The sequence below is a fragment of the Alligator mississippiensis genome, chromosome 12 (assembly GCF_030867095.1).
Source record: "Alligator mississippiensis isolate rAllMis1 chromosome 12, rAllMis1, whole genome shotgun sequence".
Classification (NCBI taxonomy): domain Eukaryota; kingdom Metazoa; phylum Chordata; order Crocodylia; family Alligatoridae; genus Alligator; species Alligator mississippiensis.
The window spans coordinates 55,827,049-55,844,166 of record NC_081835.1 but is presented as its reverse complement, the minus strand read 5'-3'; the positions used below and the strand labels follow the sequence as shown (position 1 = coordinate 55,844,166).

Sequence of the window (17,118 nt, the reverse complement as noted above, 5' to 3'; positions counted from 1 at the left end):
AGTTTTTTCCTTCTTCCCCCAAACGCTCAGAGAGAGAGAACTCACTGAAGTCTAGACAACTGTGGTTCAAGTACCCTTGTCTGATTGACAGAATTTGACCCATGTCTTCTCCTATACAGGAAAGTGCCTTAACCAGCATAATACAGGGTCTTCTCAGATGGGGCTACCTCAGTCCCTCCCTGTTGGAGGTGTATAAAATACATAGTCTTTCACTCAGAGAGTGAGAAAGAAGGTCCCTTTAGCTTGATAGTTCGGCAGCTCTCGTGGAAGGTGGATGTCCAGGCTCCATGTTTCAGTGAATGTTTGCTTATAAAAGTAAAACAATATTAACGGGAGAGACTGAGAGTGATTCCCCACCCCAGAATATACTATAGCCTGGTGATTAGGTACTGCGCTGAAATGTGGAAGATAGAGGTTCATGTCCCCTCAGAGAGGGGAAGGAGTTGAACCATGGGGTCGACCACATGGAGTCTGCCCTGAGCTCTTGGATGCAGGAGGAGGAATTCTCCTTGTCTGGCAGTGTTGTGAACTTAGATTTTGTTTCCTTTGTTTTTTATTTCCAGTGCTTGAAGTGACAATACTTTGTTCAGGGTTTGAATGGAAAGTTTCCAGTTGAATTAATTGTAATGTTGGGGTTTTTTGAAGGTAAAATATTTTATGTTCCAATTTACCTGACCAGATTTTTTTTTTTCATTAAAGCTGCTGCACTATGAAATCAGCGCATGGCTGTACTTGCATGGTCTCCATTTATGTACTCTCCAAGTGCCTTACAGTCTTTAACGTAGTCAGCTGTACAGTACCCTTCTGAGGAGGAGAGAGCAATGTTTTCCTTTTACAGATGAGACTTGAAGTACAGAGAGGATATTGCCCAGGGCCATATAGAAAACTTGTGACCCAGTAAGGGGTTTAACTGTGGTCTCCCGAGTCCTACCCCAATGGCCTATCCATTACACCATTGTACCTAAACACTGACAGTATTTCTATGTAGAAGCATTGCAGCCCTTGATGTAAAATACACGATGCCTGTTGCAGTCAATCCATGCTGATCAATACTCCCTGGAATATTGAGCGTGGACCCATAACACTTAATTGCCTAGTCCGCATGGACTAAAATATGCCTGTGTTCCTTCTGTGGAAGGTCTCAATTAAAAAAGAATTTAAAATTCCTCATCTCATTTCATGAATGACTGACAAAACTATTGACTAAAGGTAGTGGCTGCAATAGTCCTTGAGTCTAAATGCATATGGAAACTTCATAGCCATTGCAACTTATTCAGTCATTTCCTGTAATAGGAAAGGTGGATCAGCCCTGGGCCAGAACTCACACCAGACAACAAACCAGGCTCTTTTTCCCCTCCTCTCCTCATCTGCTTCTGGATCTGTTTGCATTGTCCAGCATGAATGGTGACAGAACCTGGTACTGTCAGGAAGTGTTGAGTTAAATGAGGCTTTTCATCCCGGCAGCCAGGGCTGTCATTATCCAAGCAGCAGTAGCTTTGCCTGGAGAAGCAATGGGTCATATATTTTTAACCCCTTGTCCTTCTCTAACCAGAAGAAGAACCAGAGAAGAACAAGCCAGTCCATTTTTTAGCAGTAATACCCCCCCTTCCCCACCCCCATCCCTCCATTACCATCCAGTTTGACCTTCTAAAAGTTTTGAAATTATTAAATACATTGGTGGAAAATTTCAAAGCTACTTCATTTTGAAACATGAGAGTGAAATGTTTACTACTTCCAATTTGTTTTCAGCACAACTGAGTGGAACAGAGTGTGCGAAAGAGGTTAGTATTGCTGCATCTGCATGTTGCAGTCCTGTGCACAATTTTTTTTTTGAAAATCCAGAAAAAAACCTTCTCCCTTCCTATTACTGGTTCAGCAATGAAAAGCTACATGGATAGTAGAATTGTTGTGATTTTTTTTTTAATTCACCCCTCACCATGTGAAAGTGTTGAATGATGCTATTGTCATCTTCTGCTTTTAGAAGATGACAAATTGCATCTCCAGAGACTTTACATTTGTAACACAGCATGGCCACTCTTAGATTCAACACAACAGCTGGATTGCAACTTCCTTCCTTCTATTGTAGATCTTACCAGTTACCAGTTGACCTATATGGTCATCTTTGATAACTTATTTATTCTTTAGGACACAGAGTTGGGCAGCTCTAATTGCAACCAGGAGCAGGGGAGTGGCATGTTTCCACCCTAGACAGTTCATTGAGGGTTCAGTTTTACAAGGTGAGCACACACCCAACTTTAAGCATGCAAGTAGTTTAATGGAATTTTACTTGGATTCTTTCCAGGATTAAAGTTAAGCATGGATTTAGAGATCTTGACTGAAATGAGGTCAGAGTGCTCAACACTTGGCAAGGCTAAACCCTAAACTAACATGAGCTGTCTCATCTCTCCCTTGACACTTCTGTCCTTTACTAATTCATCAGCATCTTAAAGCAGGTTGCGAAGCTGCCGCAGCACAAAAGCGTTTCAGATACAAATAGCAATTGTTCGTCTCTTCCCTCTGGTAAACTGCAGCAAGCAAAAACCTCTTGCAACCTGCCAAGAATCAAATGTGGGACGCAGGAAAGAATTATTGGTGCATGAAGCTTAAAGAGATAGGGGACTCATTTCTTTGCTACAAATAATGTGCTCTGTAATTTCTCTTTCCTGAGTCTGCATTTCTGATGGAAATAGTTTACAGCGATGAGCCTGAGAAAACATCGGGCCTGGTGAGATAAATTTGAATCTAATATAAGGGATAAATGTGAGGTGTCGAGGTTAGAACAGAGGTCTTGTTGAAAGTCCCAAAAGGGCAAGGGTAGTATAGTATTTAAAACAGACAGCTCGGAGTCAGGATTCCTGGATTCTACTGTTGATTTAGAGCAAGTCAGTTTTTTGCTCTACACAAAATAATATTGCTCTGCCTATCTTGCACTGAGATTCATCTCTCACATCTTACAGCGATTCTCTTTTGAGTGGCCAAGTCCAGACTGAACTCCTCCTTATGTTCCAGAAATAAAGGGAAATTGTGGTGCTTACCTACCTCACTGGGAAGAGCTTTAATTAATGTTTCTAACAATTTGAACTCCTGGATTACAGGTGTGCCTTATGGCAATGTAAGTGTTGCCCAAATTATGTATTAAAAACTCATGGCTATCAGCCATGGTGAAATGAAGTGTACATTCAACTAGAAATCATTTGTACTTAAAGACAAAGTATTTGCATAGTTTTGCTTCTAAAATCCAGAATTCCAAAAGAATTAAAAGGCAAGGAACATTCTGAAAAATCTTGATTTACACTAAATGTAGATCTCTAGACCTTTGTTAAGATCCCCTTATGTTGTCAAATTGATATAAAGCGACTAGCATAAATGAGAGTCAGTCCCACAACTTTGCTGTCCATCTGGTGATTACTTGTTAACTCTAATTCTGGCCCAGCTCCCCAGCTCACCTCCAATTCAGGTTTGTTAAGGAACGTGGTGTTGATACATTGTGCATGTTCCAACTTAACAAGATGAACTCACAATGCACTGGACCAATGCACCACGATATCTCCTGTAGGATGCACCTGACCGATACTGGATTTGTTAATATTTCTACTGTAGTATTATAAACAAGGAATCACCCCTTGTTTGTGCGAGTTATTATTGTGCCCATAATTCAGTATTCATATTAAGGTAGTGCCTAGAGATTCCAGCCAATATAGTAATGTGGTTTACTAGGTGTTGTACAAATGCACAGACCCAGGAGTTACAGTTTGAATAGACCAATCAAGTAAAGAGTAGGAGAAAGGAAATGATGTTGTCTCCAGGATACAAATGGGAGATGGAGACTTTTTACGTGAGCTGACCCACCAATTTTCTGCGGAAGAACTGGAAACTGAATCCTATGTGTTGACTCCCTTTCCAGTACTTAAAATGCATAATCATCCTCCATCCTAAGACTGTTCTCGTGCCAAGTGTCGTTGTAATATTTGGGACTCCAAGACAGGGATAGACATCTGCAAATCTCCTGTCCCTTATCTCACCCTTTCCTCCCCTTTGCAAACTTTCTTGGAAGATCTATGAGCTTTACAAGCACTCATGGTGCTCTGGTGAGGTGCCAGAGGACTGGAAAAGGGCCAACGTGGTTCCCATTTTCAAAAAAGGGAGAAAGGGGGACCCAGGAAACTATAGACCAGTCAGTCTTACCTCGGTCCTGGGTAAGCTTTTGGAGAGAGTTATCCCGGTGCATGTCCGCTAGGGGACAGCAGGGGAGATTATGCTTAGGGGCAACCAGCATGGGTTCATTAGGGGCAGGTCCTGTCAGACCAACCTGGTGGCCTTCTATGACCAGGTCACACAATCCTTAGATGCAGGTGTCGCAGTGGACGTAGTTTTTCTGGACTTTAGGAAAGCCTTCGACACTGTCTCTCACCCCTTTCTCATTAAAAAACTAGAGGACTGTGATGTCGACACCTACACAGTCAAATGGGTCGCTAACCGGCTGGAGGGCCGCACCCAGAGGGTGGTGGTGGACAGGTCATTTTCGACCTGGAGGAATGTGGGCAGTGGGGGTCCCCCAGGGCTCGGTCCTCAGGCCTGCACTGTTCAGCATCTTCATCGGCGACTTGGACGAGGGGGTCAAAAAGCACCCTGTTCAAATTTGCAGACAACACTAAGATGTGGGGGGATGTGGGCATGCTAGAAGGGAGGAATAGGCTGCAATCAAACCTAGACAGGTTACAGGGGTGGGCAGATGACAATAGGATGGGTTTCAACACTGACAAGTGCAAGGTGCTGCACCTGGGGAGGAAGAACCAGCAGACCTACAGTCTGGGGAAATCCCTTCTCGTCAGTGCAGAGGCAGAAAAGGATCTTGGACTCATTATTGATGCCAAAATGAACGTGGGCCAGCAGTGTGGGGCCGTGGTCAAGAAGGTCAGCCGCACCTTGTCATGCATCCACAGATGCATCATGAGCAGGTCCAAGGAGGTGATCCTCCCCCTCTATGTGACACTGGTCAGGCTGCAGCTGGAGTACTGCGTCCAGTTCTGGGCGCTGCACTTCAGAAGGGATGTGGCCAGCATCGAGAGGGTTCAGAGGAGGGCCACCTGCATGATCAGAGGGCAGCAGGGCAGGCCCTATGAGGAGAGGCAACGGGACCTGAACCTGGTCAGCCTCCACAAGAGAAGGCTGAGGGGTGATCTAGTGGCTGTTTACAAACTGGTCAGGGGGAACCAGCAGGCATTGGGGGAGTCCCTGTTCCCCCGAGCACTACCAGGAGTGACAAGAAATCACAGTCACAAGCTGGCAGAGGGTAGATTCAGACTACACATGAGGAGGAGCTACTTCACTGTCAGGGCGGCTAGGATCTGGAACCAACTTCCAAGAGAAGTGGTGCTCGCTCCTACCTTGGGGGTCTTTAAGAGGAGGCTGGATGAACACCTTGCCGGGGTTGTTTGACTCCAGTACTCTTTCCTGCCATGGCAAGGGGTCGGACTTGATGATCGGCTCAGGTCCCTTCCAACCCTACCAACTATGAAACTATCTACAGCATCAGTGCAGTTCCAGAATGCCATAACAGAGTAATTTGAAATTTGAGGCTGTTAGCCATTGGATTTAATAGACCTCGCAATATTGCCTTAAACACAAAATAATCCCACTTAGTAGGTTTTACAGGTTCCACAGGGACTAACCTTGTGGTATGTATTAATGTTTAATGACAAGCAACATCTCCGCAGCAGTTATGGGTTGGGGGGAGACAGTAATAAAAAATTTAACTTGATCGTGATATAGTTGTCCAGGCTCGTAGTGAAAGTCCTGTTTTCTCTTCTTCTTTTGACCCAAGAGCTGCTCCCATTCTTCCCACTTTTACTTCCAGTCCACTTTAAAAGCCAAGACATCTGCTTCTTCTGACCATCTGGAATATAGCTCCTATGCTGATTAGTTTGGAAAGTGATGACTGGATGGGCTTATGGATACATGTTTAGGAATTTGGGGAGGCTAAGGATGGCTCTTTTGGAGTGCCATCTTTGGTGAACAGAGGCTGTCAATACCATCCTTATGTGAGATCATAGACTGGTGATTTTGCTAAAACCTATTATATTCCTCCCACTTAGTGTTTCAGAGTGCAATTGAACTGGACAGGGAATTGGAGGTAAGGCATTGCTCTACCTTGATACTTAATGCCATTGTCTCCTTACAATAGGAATTCAATAGAAGTCAGCATGCTTAAAGGAAAACTGATTCAGGACAGCTAATGAGGGTGGCAATTACTAAGGGGTCTAATGAACAGACAAAAGGGATACTTGGGACTGTGTGTGCAGTACAGCTGATCGTTATTGGACTCTAATGCATATGCTCAACTAATGGAGAGGGACGGTGCTGTATATATTCTCACAGAGTGCAACGTGAAGAAACAGGGATCTGTGCTGTACAGAGAAGGGCTGCTTTATGCTTCTGAGCTCTAATCCTGACTCTGACCCTTGGGCCAAAATATAGCTAGGAATGCCTAAATTCTTCTCATCCACCCTCCAACATTTAATCCCACGAAGCCATGGGACAATTTGTTCATTTTTCTTTTGATTCTTATTGTGGTCAGTGCTCAAAAAGACCCATACTGGGTGCTGTAGGAAGATGAGTTTCCTGCCTGAAGATGCTTTATTAGCAGGGTTAGCAGAAACAGTGAAACAAGAATGGGGAAAGGGAATATTTTGCCAAAGTTCATCAAAATTTAGAAGAAATACTGACCAGCTTTATCTACAACCTGGAAAGAGAGCAAATGGGACCAAAGAAGATAAGTGAGAGGAGAACAGGAAAACACAAATTAAAAGACCATGTTTCTGTGCTGTCTGGAGTGTACAGTATGTCTTGCTGGGATGGGAGGGATCCTTTATTATGCTGTTTGCTTTGATAATAGCTGCATTCTTTCTATTTGCTTTTTTTTTTAAATCACACCTGACTATTTCATTTAAGCTTCACCTATTTTCATTTTTTTAATCAAGCATCTCCCTGCAATTGTTCTCTTATATTTTATTTGAACCGAAGATTGTTTCCTGTTAATGTATGTCTACACAGCTGTATGCATAAATAGATGCTCTCTAACTGTGGTAGCCATTGACAGCCGCTGCTCCCCCACCTCTGTTTCTCCATCTGTCTTGATTTTTAACTATCATCTATGTCACAAAAGAGCCATGTTTAGCAAGTGTTTGAAAGATCATACATAATCATACATGAGACCAAAGCTGTATTTCCAACTCTGTCACCATCCTTCTGTGTGACCTCTAACAAGTCACTTCACCGCTCTCTGCCTCTGCTTCCCTCCCTACCCTTTCTGTGGCCCATCTACATAGTTTGCAGTCTCTTTGGCATGTGGACTGTCCTGCAACATGTTTTTAGCATGCCTGGCAGTCTAAGTACTTATAAGGTCCTCATGACTGTAGTATTATACTGGTTCACATTTAACATCATGGAGCAGGAAAAGGGATGACTTCAAGGTCAAACAATGAGGCAATGGAACCGTCAGGAATTAAATGCAGGTCTCCAGTCCAGTAATTTAAACAGTACACAGGGCTTCCTCTTCTTTCAGGTCCATAAAGCTATATAATAAAACTGTTCCATTCCAGCTACTTGAAGGAGATCCATACCTGTCCAGCAAAGAAATCTATCAGGGGACAATATTAATTGCATTTCGTATAATTCTGATTTTCCTCTAAAAGCTGATTGAAAAAGGTTGAAACAATTAGATTTTCCAATGTGCTTCTAAGCTCACTATAGAAATGCAAACACATGCTGTGCACACGTGCAGACACCCACATGCTCCAGCGCACACACACACCAACACATCAACCCACAGTCACACTCTGTATATTTATACACCCTCACAAAACACGTGTATGCTCACAATCACGTGCCATAGCCTCCTCTCACTCACACAAACACCTTTGTGATCTCATAAATCTGGACTCACATGTACATAGTACACAGGCACTTTGGATCTTACAAGCACAGTCACACAAGGCAGATAGACAACAGCACATGCACACTGGATGTTGTAAATGTGTGGGGCACACATATAAGAGCCCCAATCACAATCGTACACATCTAGGTACAGGTGCGCCCATATACATCTTGCTTCCACAAGACCCTGTTCATCTGGGATACAAGGAATTTGATTTCTTCTACACTGAAGTCATAGAAACCAGTGAAGTACAGCGTAATGTAGAGTAGGAGTAGGAATCTATCTATGGTGGTACAGATGTTAGTGTGCTCTATCTTGCCTGTTTTAAAGCTAGGTCAAGTACAGTATCTAGTACTGTTATTGCAGTGTAGACACATATTTAGGTAGTGATAGACAGTATAGTTTGGTATTCATCTCTACACTCTTCCTTGTATCTTTATCATGAAACAGAAGGTTTAAAACTGTGCTAGCAATGGGCTGATAACTCCATTCATCTTCCATCAATGTAGTTGCTCAGCATCCTTCAAAAGGGAGCCTTTCCAAAGCAGTGTATAGCTATGAAAGCAGAATTAGCTAGTGACTGGGGCATTGGCTTAGGAGTCATGAGATTGGGGTCCCTTTCCATGCTGTTTTACTTGTCTGCTGCGTATCTCTTGGCAAGTTATTTTATTCACTTTCCCTTCTTGTTCAAGGAGGGCAAGTCTACTCTAAAGGACTATATAATGGGGAAGCACAACAGACCTGCTCTGTCTGCTAAACCCTAGGATGCAAAGTAGTGCATGTCAGGTAAAGAGCTTATTGGTGCACACCCAGCACCATACTACAGATGCCCAAATAATCTTATTTCGGGGTGCCAGGCCCACATGCTGAGGAAACGTATACAATTCACTGCAGTGCTACTTAGTGTGGCTCAGTGCTACTTAGGGATGCTCAGTGGGAGCATCTACACGTGCAAATAATGCGCCTGAATTTTCTGCGCAGAAAATTCAGGCACATTAAACTGTGTCTCTGCACACATCTGAACATGCACCTGATGGGAGCAGTTCACTCTAGAGGTGCTCCTGCCCTTCTCTGCCCCCCTGCAGCAGCCAGGAGGACCTCCAGGTTTACAGTGTGCCAGCCAGGGGGCTGTCAGGGGGCATGGGGCCTGGTTCCCATCTTCACGGAGCTGGGGGGCAGCTGCCTTGCTGCCGGGACAGCGCTCTCAGCCCTATGGAGATCAGGAGGGGCCTAGTCTCCAAAGGGCTGGGAGGCAGCATTTGATGGAGCTGGGACAGTTCTACCTACCCCCTGTGGCCCACTTCTGCCTAGGCTGACCTGGAACAATTTGCCCCTGGTCAGCATCTACACATGTACTTTGGTGCATTAGTGTAATGTGATGATTTCTAGTATCTGTATCTACTAGAAAATGGCATATTAGACTAATCTACTGCATATGTGTAGACAGTGATACTTAACTGTGCATTAGATTAGTCTAATGCTCATTAAAGCATCTCATGTAGATGCACCCTATGTCTTGTCTATTTAGTCTTTAAGCTCTTTAGGAGAGAAACCATCTCTTTGCAAACCTAGTGTCTAATGCAATAAGGCCACAACCTGTAGGTAATACTGCAATACAAATAACAATAACAGTAGCATTCCCTTCACTCCCACCCATTAAGGCCTATTCTGTCAAACCAGTTGTTTAGTATATTTATCCTTCAAAGTTCTGTAGGATTTTTCTTTTCTGCTGCAAACTGGATAATTATTTTAATATCTTTCTTTTTTTGGCAACCCTTTAAAGTAAGAGCTGGGTCTTTATAGATTGCTCAGATTGCATGGAGTATGGATTACAGATCAGAGAGACATGAAAGCAGAAGACACATTTATCTGGCACAACATTAAAAGGACAATAAATGGGTAATTGAAGCCTGGGGCACGGCCACCTTGTGCGCCCAGCCTCCTCGCTCCTCTGCAGCATTGTGGAGCGCTTCCTTAGTGAAGTCATTGGGAAGTCAGGGTGTGGTGTGCCTGGGTTGTGGCCTCGTTGTTTCAGCGGGCAATGCATGCTCTGACAGAAGAGATGAAAGCGCCATAGACTCACAGCTCCCTGCAAGAATGAAACATGACCAGATACCCTGAACCATAGTATAAATAGACTGAAGGCATTCAAACCCTGTTTTTAACTTTATTTTGATGTTGTGCCAGGTTTTGAAATAATTAAAAGAAAACCCTAAAACTTTTCCATGATTCAATGTTTACCCAGTACTTCTTTCTCTCGTTCTTCCTCCCTCCCTCCCTTTCTTTTTTTTTTTTCCTCCTCCTCCTTCCTCTCTTTCTTTACAGGACTCCACAGAATGGAGCAAGAATGAGAGGAAAAAGGCAGACAGAAAAGCATGAACTGGAGGCTTGTTGAGTTCCTCTACTTCCTGTTTATATGGGACCATATAATAATACAGCCCTCCCACCAGGAACCAGCTGTTACCAACCAACATGTCTCCAAGGAATTTGATTGGCTTATTTCAGACAGGGGGCCTTTCCACCACTCGCGGAGCTACTTATCCTTTGTGGAAAGACATCGTCAAGGATTTACAACCAGATATAAAATATACAGGTATGTTGATTTCATTTTGTGTGTATAGCTTTGCAGGCAGGGTGAGCTTTAATACGTCCCCTGCAGTTCAGATATTTTCTAATAATTAGTTTATAACCTCCATTGTCTGCATTCAGCCTGAAAGCATTTGATTATCTGCCGCCTTTGGTTCATGACAATTGATTCAAAAGACTTAGATATAGTTGATGTAAAGCTCTGATGTAAGAGATGGAGGCATTCAGGTACCATGGTGATATACAATCAAGATAGAGCAAGAGGAGTGCTGTGTGTGTGTGTGTGTGTGTGTGTGTGTGTGTGTGTGAATAAGTGAGTGAGTTAGTGAGAGGGAGAGCAAGAGAGAGAGTTATTTAATCTGCCGGAAAAGATCATCAACGTTAATCTACGAGCACACAAACCTAAGTAAAAATCTATGGTTCTGCATAGACATCTCTGTCTATTTATACATGCAAAAGCTGATATCTATACATGTGTAGATAAATACCAGTACTCTGGGTGTCACACAGCAATATACACATATACTGATATTTACCTCTAGCAGTATTGCCTTGCCAACGCATACAAAACCCACAAATCAGTTTCCTGCCTGTAAAATCATGAGATTAGCTTAAATATCATTATATTAAATACCTAAACAGTAGATGCTGGGCTTCTTCCTTTTTGCTTCCTGATTTGCAAGGCTGTACACGTCACATTTGCAAGAACTTCTTCTTTGCAGACAGATGGCTAGAAACTTAGGGGTTTTTTTTGTTGTGTTTTGGGTTTTTTTTAACATGAAAGCTGAGATTCTTGTGCAATCTTTTGATTGCAGCAGCTGGGGCATTAGGGGAAAAAAGACTAAATCCCATAAAACTTTTTTTAAAAAAGCATGAGAGATGACTGTGCTTCTAAACACTGGCATATCCACCACATACCTCTGTAAGCCTTAGCATACCACTAGGTACAACACCTATAAGCATGCCTATGCAAACAAGTAGGAATGCAACACTGACATAAAGATGGTTCAATAACTCATTTTAACTGTGTATGCACAAAGAGGATTTTTTTAAAGGAGTGCATACAGGAACTGTTTTGTTACAGGCACAGATCCAGAGACATCTGCAGATCTATAGTAACATGAACACACTTTCTAAATATACATGAATGTATGGATGTTGGCTGAGCTTGCTTGCTGTGCTTCCAGGAACTACAGCAGGAAAAAAGGCACAGCTCACAGCAGGGTGGAAGCTCGGATAGCTTTAAGATATAATTCTGCCCTTCCTACTTAGAACTTGTGGTGGAGGAAGAAACAGACCCTGCTCCTCCATTTTATGTCATCCCATGCCCCCTTTATAACCTTCCCTATATATTTCTTTCCTGCTCCTGGAACACCTTCAACTCCCTTAAATACATCAGGGCCCACAATGGAGAACCTATATATGTCCCCAGCAGGCTTTCCTGCCAAGTGCAGGAGGGCTGGACCTGATGATCTGTAAGGTCCATTCCAGCCCCTAACAACTATGAAAAGATGTCCAGTGCAGTACTGTATGCCAGGGAAATTCTCCCCTGACCAGGTAAGAAGACTTTATGGCCCTCTGCACTACAGACTGGTTTATAGCAGGAGGGAGAATGCATCCCACTGTGCCTGTGATGCCTCTGCTCACTCACACATATGCACAAGTATAGCTTACACACACATATGCACATGCATGCCTGTAATAAATACACAGACCAGTTCAGTAGAAATATGCAGTGCATTGTATATGTGTTATGCAGAAAGCGACTCATGAAATTAAATAATGTAAAATGAAAAAAAAGAAGTGGTAATGGGGACAGCATTAGAAGGTTTCTCGAGAAGATGTGCATTATATAAGTAGATCATATATGAGATGAGGTAGAAATCAACTGAAGGAAATAGGAAGAGATGAGAGGACTTTTGTGATGGGAAGAGTTGCAATGGAGAAGAATTTTTTTTTCCCCAAGAACAGACCAGTTGTGAATGAAATGATTGGAAATGGCAGGAAGGAGAGTTGCAAGAGAAATCAAATCTGTGGGAGATACCACAAGTTCACATATGGTTAACAAAAGTGCAATACCGGTATTTCGAACCAGCTCTTAAAAGGAGTAGGTGAGGAGCAGTAATAGATTTGCTTGTCTTTCTCTGTCTATGATATTTTTAAAGCATTTATGACAGCAATATCTAGCAGAATAAAATTGATATTGCCCTGCTTCTTTGTACCAGTGAGCAACAGCATTGTGGCCAGATTGAAGCTTGGAGGCCACAGTCAAGCCAGCTGTGAGGTGATGAAGACCCAGATGAACACTTTAATTGAGAAACAAAGGCACAGAGGGGTAGTTAGGGACATCCAGATTCACAGGCTCAGGAAACACGAGATAAAGAGCTCAGAGTTGAGGCTGATACCAAAGTTTTGTTCAGTGAAGGTCACGGGTCAAGAAAGGATATAGAAAGTTTGGAGGTTTATTTGAGGATTCTCAGCTTGGCCATATATCCTACCTTGATCCCCAGGAGATATATATAATCTTCTTATGGGCAAATTTTCAGAATGAGTAATCAGAACATACCAAACCATAGGTCCAGGTTTTCATGCATCTGTGATACAGGTATCTAGGAAGGAACTGAGCTTTTTTGACAGTCCAGTCATATGTCAGATGGAGCTGCTGGAAGCTGAGCAGTTTTTAAAGTTTGCTTCCCTTGGACTGGATTCTGTTCCCATTCAAGTCAGTAGAAGGAAAAAAAAAAAGCCCTATTGATGGAACAGGACAAAGACATTATCTAAGCGTGCAAAGAGAAGTGACAATTTTTGCCCAATCTGGCCACAGAAAGCAGTTGATATCTGTGACCAAACACAAGTGCATGGCTACAGATAGCTTTAAAAATGGCTGATCCTGTGAAAATCTGAACTCCATTACATGACAGGTGAGATGCAGACACTTCAAAACAGTGTCTTCTGTAACTCCAGTCTTCTTGCCTGCCAGCCTCTAGCTATTTTCTGAATGGGAGGGGGGAAAGGGAGTGGAGGGAGTTCAGTCTAGGGGTTTTTCAGCCCCTGTTGGAGCATGGGGTGGGTGTATTGGAGACCTCCCATCTCAGGGGGTCTCCAATACACCCACTCCACCCTCCAGCAGGGGCTGAAAAACCCTCAGACTGAATTCCCTCCGCTCCCTTCCCCCCACTCCCATTCTGAAAACTTTGCAGCCTCGCAGGGAGGAGGGGTCATTGCTATGGGAAACGGGTGGCAGGCTACAGCTAGATTCCCGTCCCCCTAGAACCAACAGTGAACTTCTGTTTCGTCCGGGGGATCGCTATAACTCATAACACTTCCTGCAAAGTGCGCTTACAGAAGTGCAGTTACAGCAGGGAGCTGCACTTCTGTCTGCACCAGTGCTTGGCTGGGTGCTGAGCTCTGTTTGAAAAGGTGGCCTCAACAACAGGTGCTGATCAGAAAGGAAATTCTGGCCCACTTTACTACATCTTCAAGTAGCGTAAGGCAGCATAGTGTTCTTGAAATTGTGGAGTCTTGCCAGTCTGTACCAGCTAAGGATCTGACTCACAGCCCTCGAGCCACCCAGAACATTTTGCTTTGCTGGAATTTTGGGTGGACGAATGCTGTTTTGTGGGCTCAGCAAATGACTTCTGAGCTAGCTGAAGTTTGCATATTATTTAATTGCTATTTAAAGCTAACTTTTCTCTCAAAGGAAGACCCTCAATTACTCATACTCATGTGACTCCAGGGAGATGCCAATGCTCTGAGTTAAACAGAGAAGACCCTCCCTTAGAAGTTGGACTGAACTGGCATGGTGGGGTGGAGGGGTGTGTGGCTCATTCAAATCTTACCTCTTTGCACTTCTTGTTTCCCAATCTCTGTTGCCTTTGTCATCAGGTTTGACACCACCGCTCCTTTCTCCTTAGCTTCTCCAAAGCCAGATAATGTTAGAATTTGAATCAGTCATTGCATCTTGTGAACTTTGAATGGATTTGGAATTAGGCAAAAGGACCTCACCCATCCCTAATTGGAACACTGTAACTTGTTTAGTGGTGATTTCCCCAGAGTGTCTTGCTGTGAGGAAACATGGACACAGCACATTACAACCGTGTCATTTACATTAAAAACCCGCAGAGATAAAGCCACTGCCAATGTTACACAGCAACATACAGTAAAATACAGCATTTTCAAGTGTTTGCAACCAGCCTTACAAAAACAACCCTTCCGCCTCTTTCTTTCTGCCACAGCTGAAGTTCACACATCCATTGGCAGAAGGCTAAACGCCTTACTCCTTTTCCATTGACTGCTTTCACTAACCAGAGTATTTACTGATGGAGAATTATGCAAAAACAGAATAACTCCTGATACCATTTAAACCAGGCTCCTGCATCCACAGGGATATAATTCCCTATGATATTCTGTAGGTTGGGAGAATGGTTTTCTGTTTACTACAGTCCAGAAGATTTTAGGGTGACTTTCCCATAACACTGAAATGATTATTTGCTTTATGCCTCTCAGTTCAGGTTTGCCATAGACATGGTCTTAGGAGGTAGCGAGAAGCTGGGGAGAAATGGATAGCATTGAGTCACGGACAGCATGGATAAAGTCAGTAGACGAAAAATGAGCATTTATCAGGCTTGCCTCATGATAATGAAACTGTTTTATAGTAGGGTTAGGAGGTAGGAAAAGTTGACATGATCACTGTCGTATGCACTGTGATTGTGATGGAGATGAGATGATGGGTACTGTGGGCTGCCTGGATATTACAATTACTATTATTGTTGTTGATATGATTACTGTTGCTATTAATTATTGCACCTAGGAGTCATCATCTTGGCTCCAGACCGGGGAATAAAAGGAAATAATGAGACAATATTCTTCAAGACAATATATGATGAACTTAACATGCCCACAGCCTAACCATGAAGAAAGTTTAGTTAGTATGGTGAAAGGAAACCTGGCATAAAGTTCAGCCCTAAGACTAGAAGAAATATAGGTTCTCATGCATAGTTGTGTCACAGGCTTACAGTATTGCCTTTGGCCAAGTCATTTGATTTCTTTGTGACTCAGTTTCTATTTCTGTAAAAAGGAGATAACAATAGTTGCCTAGAATTATGAGACTTAATTCATTACATTTCCATAAGATGCTTTGAGATCTTTGGATATGTGGTTCTGTAGCGGTCCAGGATGAGATAGTCACTTTAAGTGACCATAGCTCACCATCCACCTTGGCCATGATCTCTGTGCCAATAGACAGAATTACTACAGAGAATCTCACCTGTCCTTAGTGCTTATAGTGAGCATAGCTGTGATTTTAGAAATCACAGGATAAATGCCCGTTCTAGGTTAAGAGGACAAATGAAAAACCTTGAGGTCTGAGATGTGTCTAGCTCTAGCTAACTTGCAGTTCTGAGCTGATACACGCTTTCTAAACATGTCATTCCCCCTGAAATAGAGAATTACAGTGAAAGAATGATCTTTATTGTTCATGTAGCATGGGCTCCAATTGACTTAGAAATATATAGATTTTATACTTAAATTTCCCTTGGAGGAAAGGAAATGAAACAGGGCACGTCTACATGAAACATTCACCGCACCGTTGACTAATTATCTGTGCAGTAAACATCTCAGCATCTACACGTGTGCCCCTATTATGGCACACAAAACTGATACACTGCATAGCAGGGTAGTATTTGTACCTTGCTGTGAGGAAACTTGTAAATACAAGTACTATCCTGCAGCAGAGTTTTTTTTCACATACAGTGGTGCACGTGTAGATCCTGGCCTGCTGTTTGAGGCACAAGGGTGCCTCAGTGCAGGGGCTGCAGACTGGCTAGCCCCATGCTGAAGCACCCTTGTGCCCCAGCCAGCCCCTCTGCAACATGTTGAGCCCAATTGGAGCAGCCCTGGGCTGGCAGGCTGACCTCTGGGGCCCCAGCCCGCCATGGCTGTTCTGACCGGGCTCCACAGGCTGTGCGTCAATAAAGTCCTGAGCTAATTTTTCAAACAGCATACCTGGGAGCAAAAAACTCCAGAGCTTATTCATGTGCACTAATTGCATGTGTAGATGCACCCACTGTATAGAAAGATATTCTCTCTCACAAAAGCACCTCACAAAAGTTTAAGTGGTTTGCCAAATCACAAATGAGTAGCCACAAGCTAGACACACATGCCATGTGTCACAATCCATGTGTCACATGGTTTAACTATTGACACTCATCTCAATGCTCTAGGGCTGCCAAAGAGTAAAACCACACTGAGAGACAGGTGAGAGAGTGGCCAACACTTCCCAGGATGGTAGCCCAGTAGTTTGATGGTAGTATGGCATGTGCTCAGTATTTCTGAAATTGGATAGGAACTTGGATCCCTGGCCTCACTATTTTGGCCAGTGCATGAGAGTGTCTGGAAAAAAAAGACTGAGTCCTACTCACAATTTTGCCATCTTTTTGATCCACTCATATTTGTCATGTCTCTACTTTTGGAATCTCTTTTCTGGTTCTCTTGAATGCACCAAATTTAAACTCTGGCTCACCAGTTGTAACTATTCACCAATATTTAAATGAACTGGCAAAGAGCAGTGGGCTTCTTGAAATGATTTTTTTTTTTGA

General features: G+C 43.2%; 1 protein-coding gene across 2 annotated transcripts in view; it reads left to right on the top strand.

The window, feature by feature from the left end:
- The window catches only part of BRINP1 (BMP/retinoic acid inducible neural specific 1), a 95,410-nt gene that overhangs the window by 19,346 nt on the left and 58,946 nt on the right, over positions 1-17,118 (top strand). For both annotated transcript variants that reach the window (XM_006265526.4, XM_019475922.2), the window contains exon 2: positions 10,262-10,529. In XM_006265526.4, coding sequence (XP_006265588.1) covers positions 10,312-10,529 — 218 coding nt within the window. In that variant the 5' untranslated portion in view covers positions 10,262-10,311. The remainder of the gene's footprint in view (positions 1-10,261; positions 10,530-17,118) is intronic.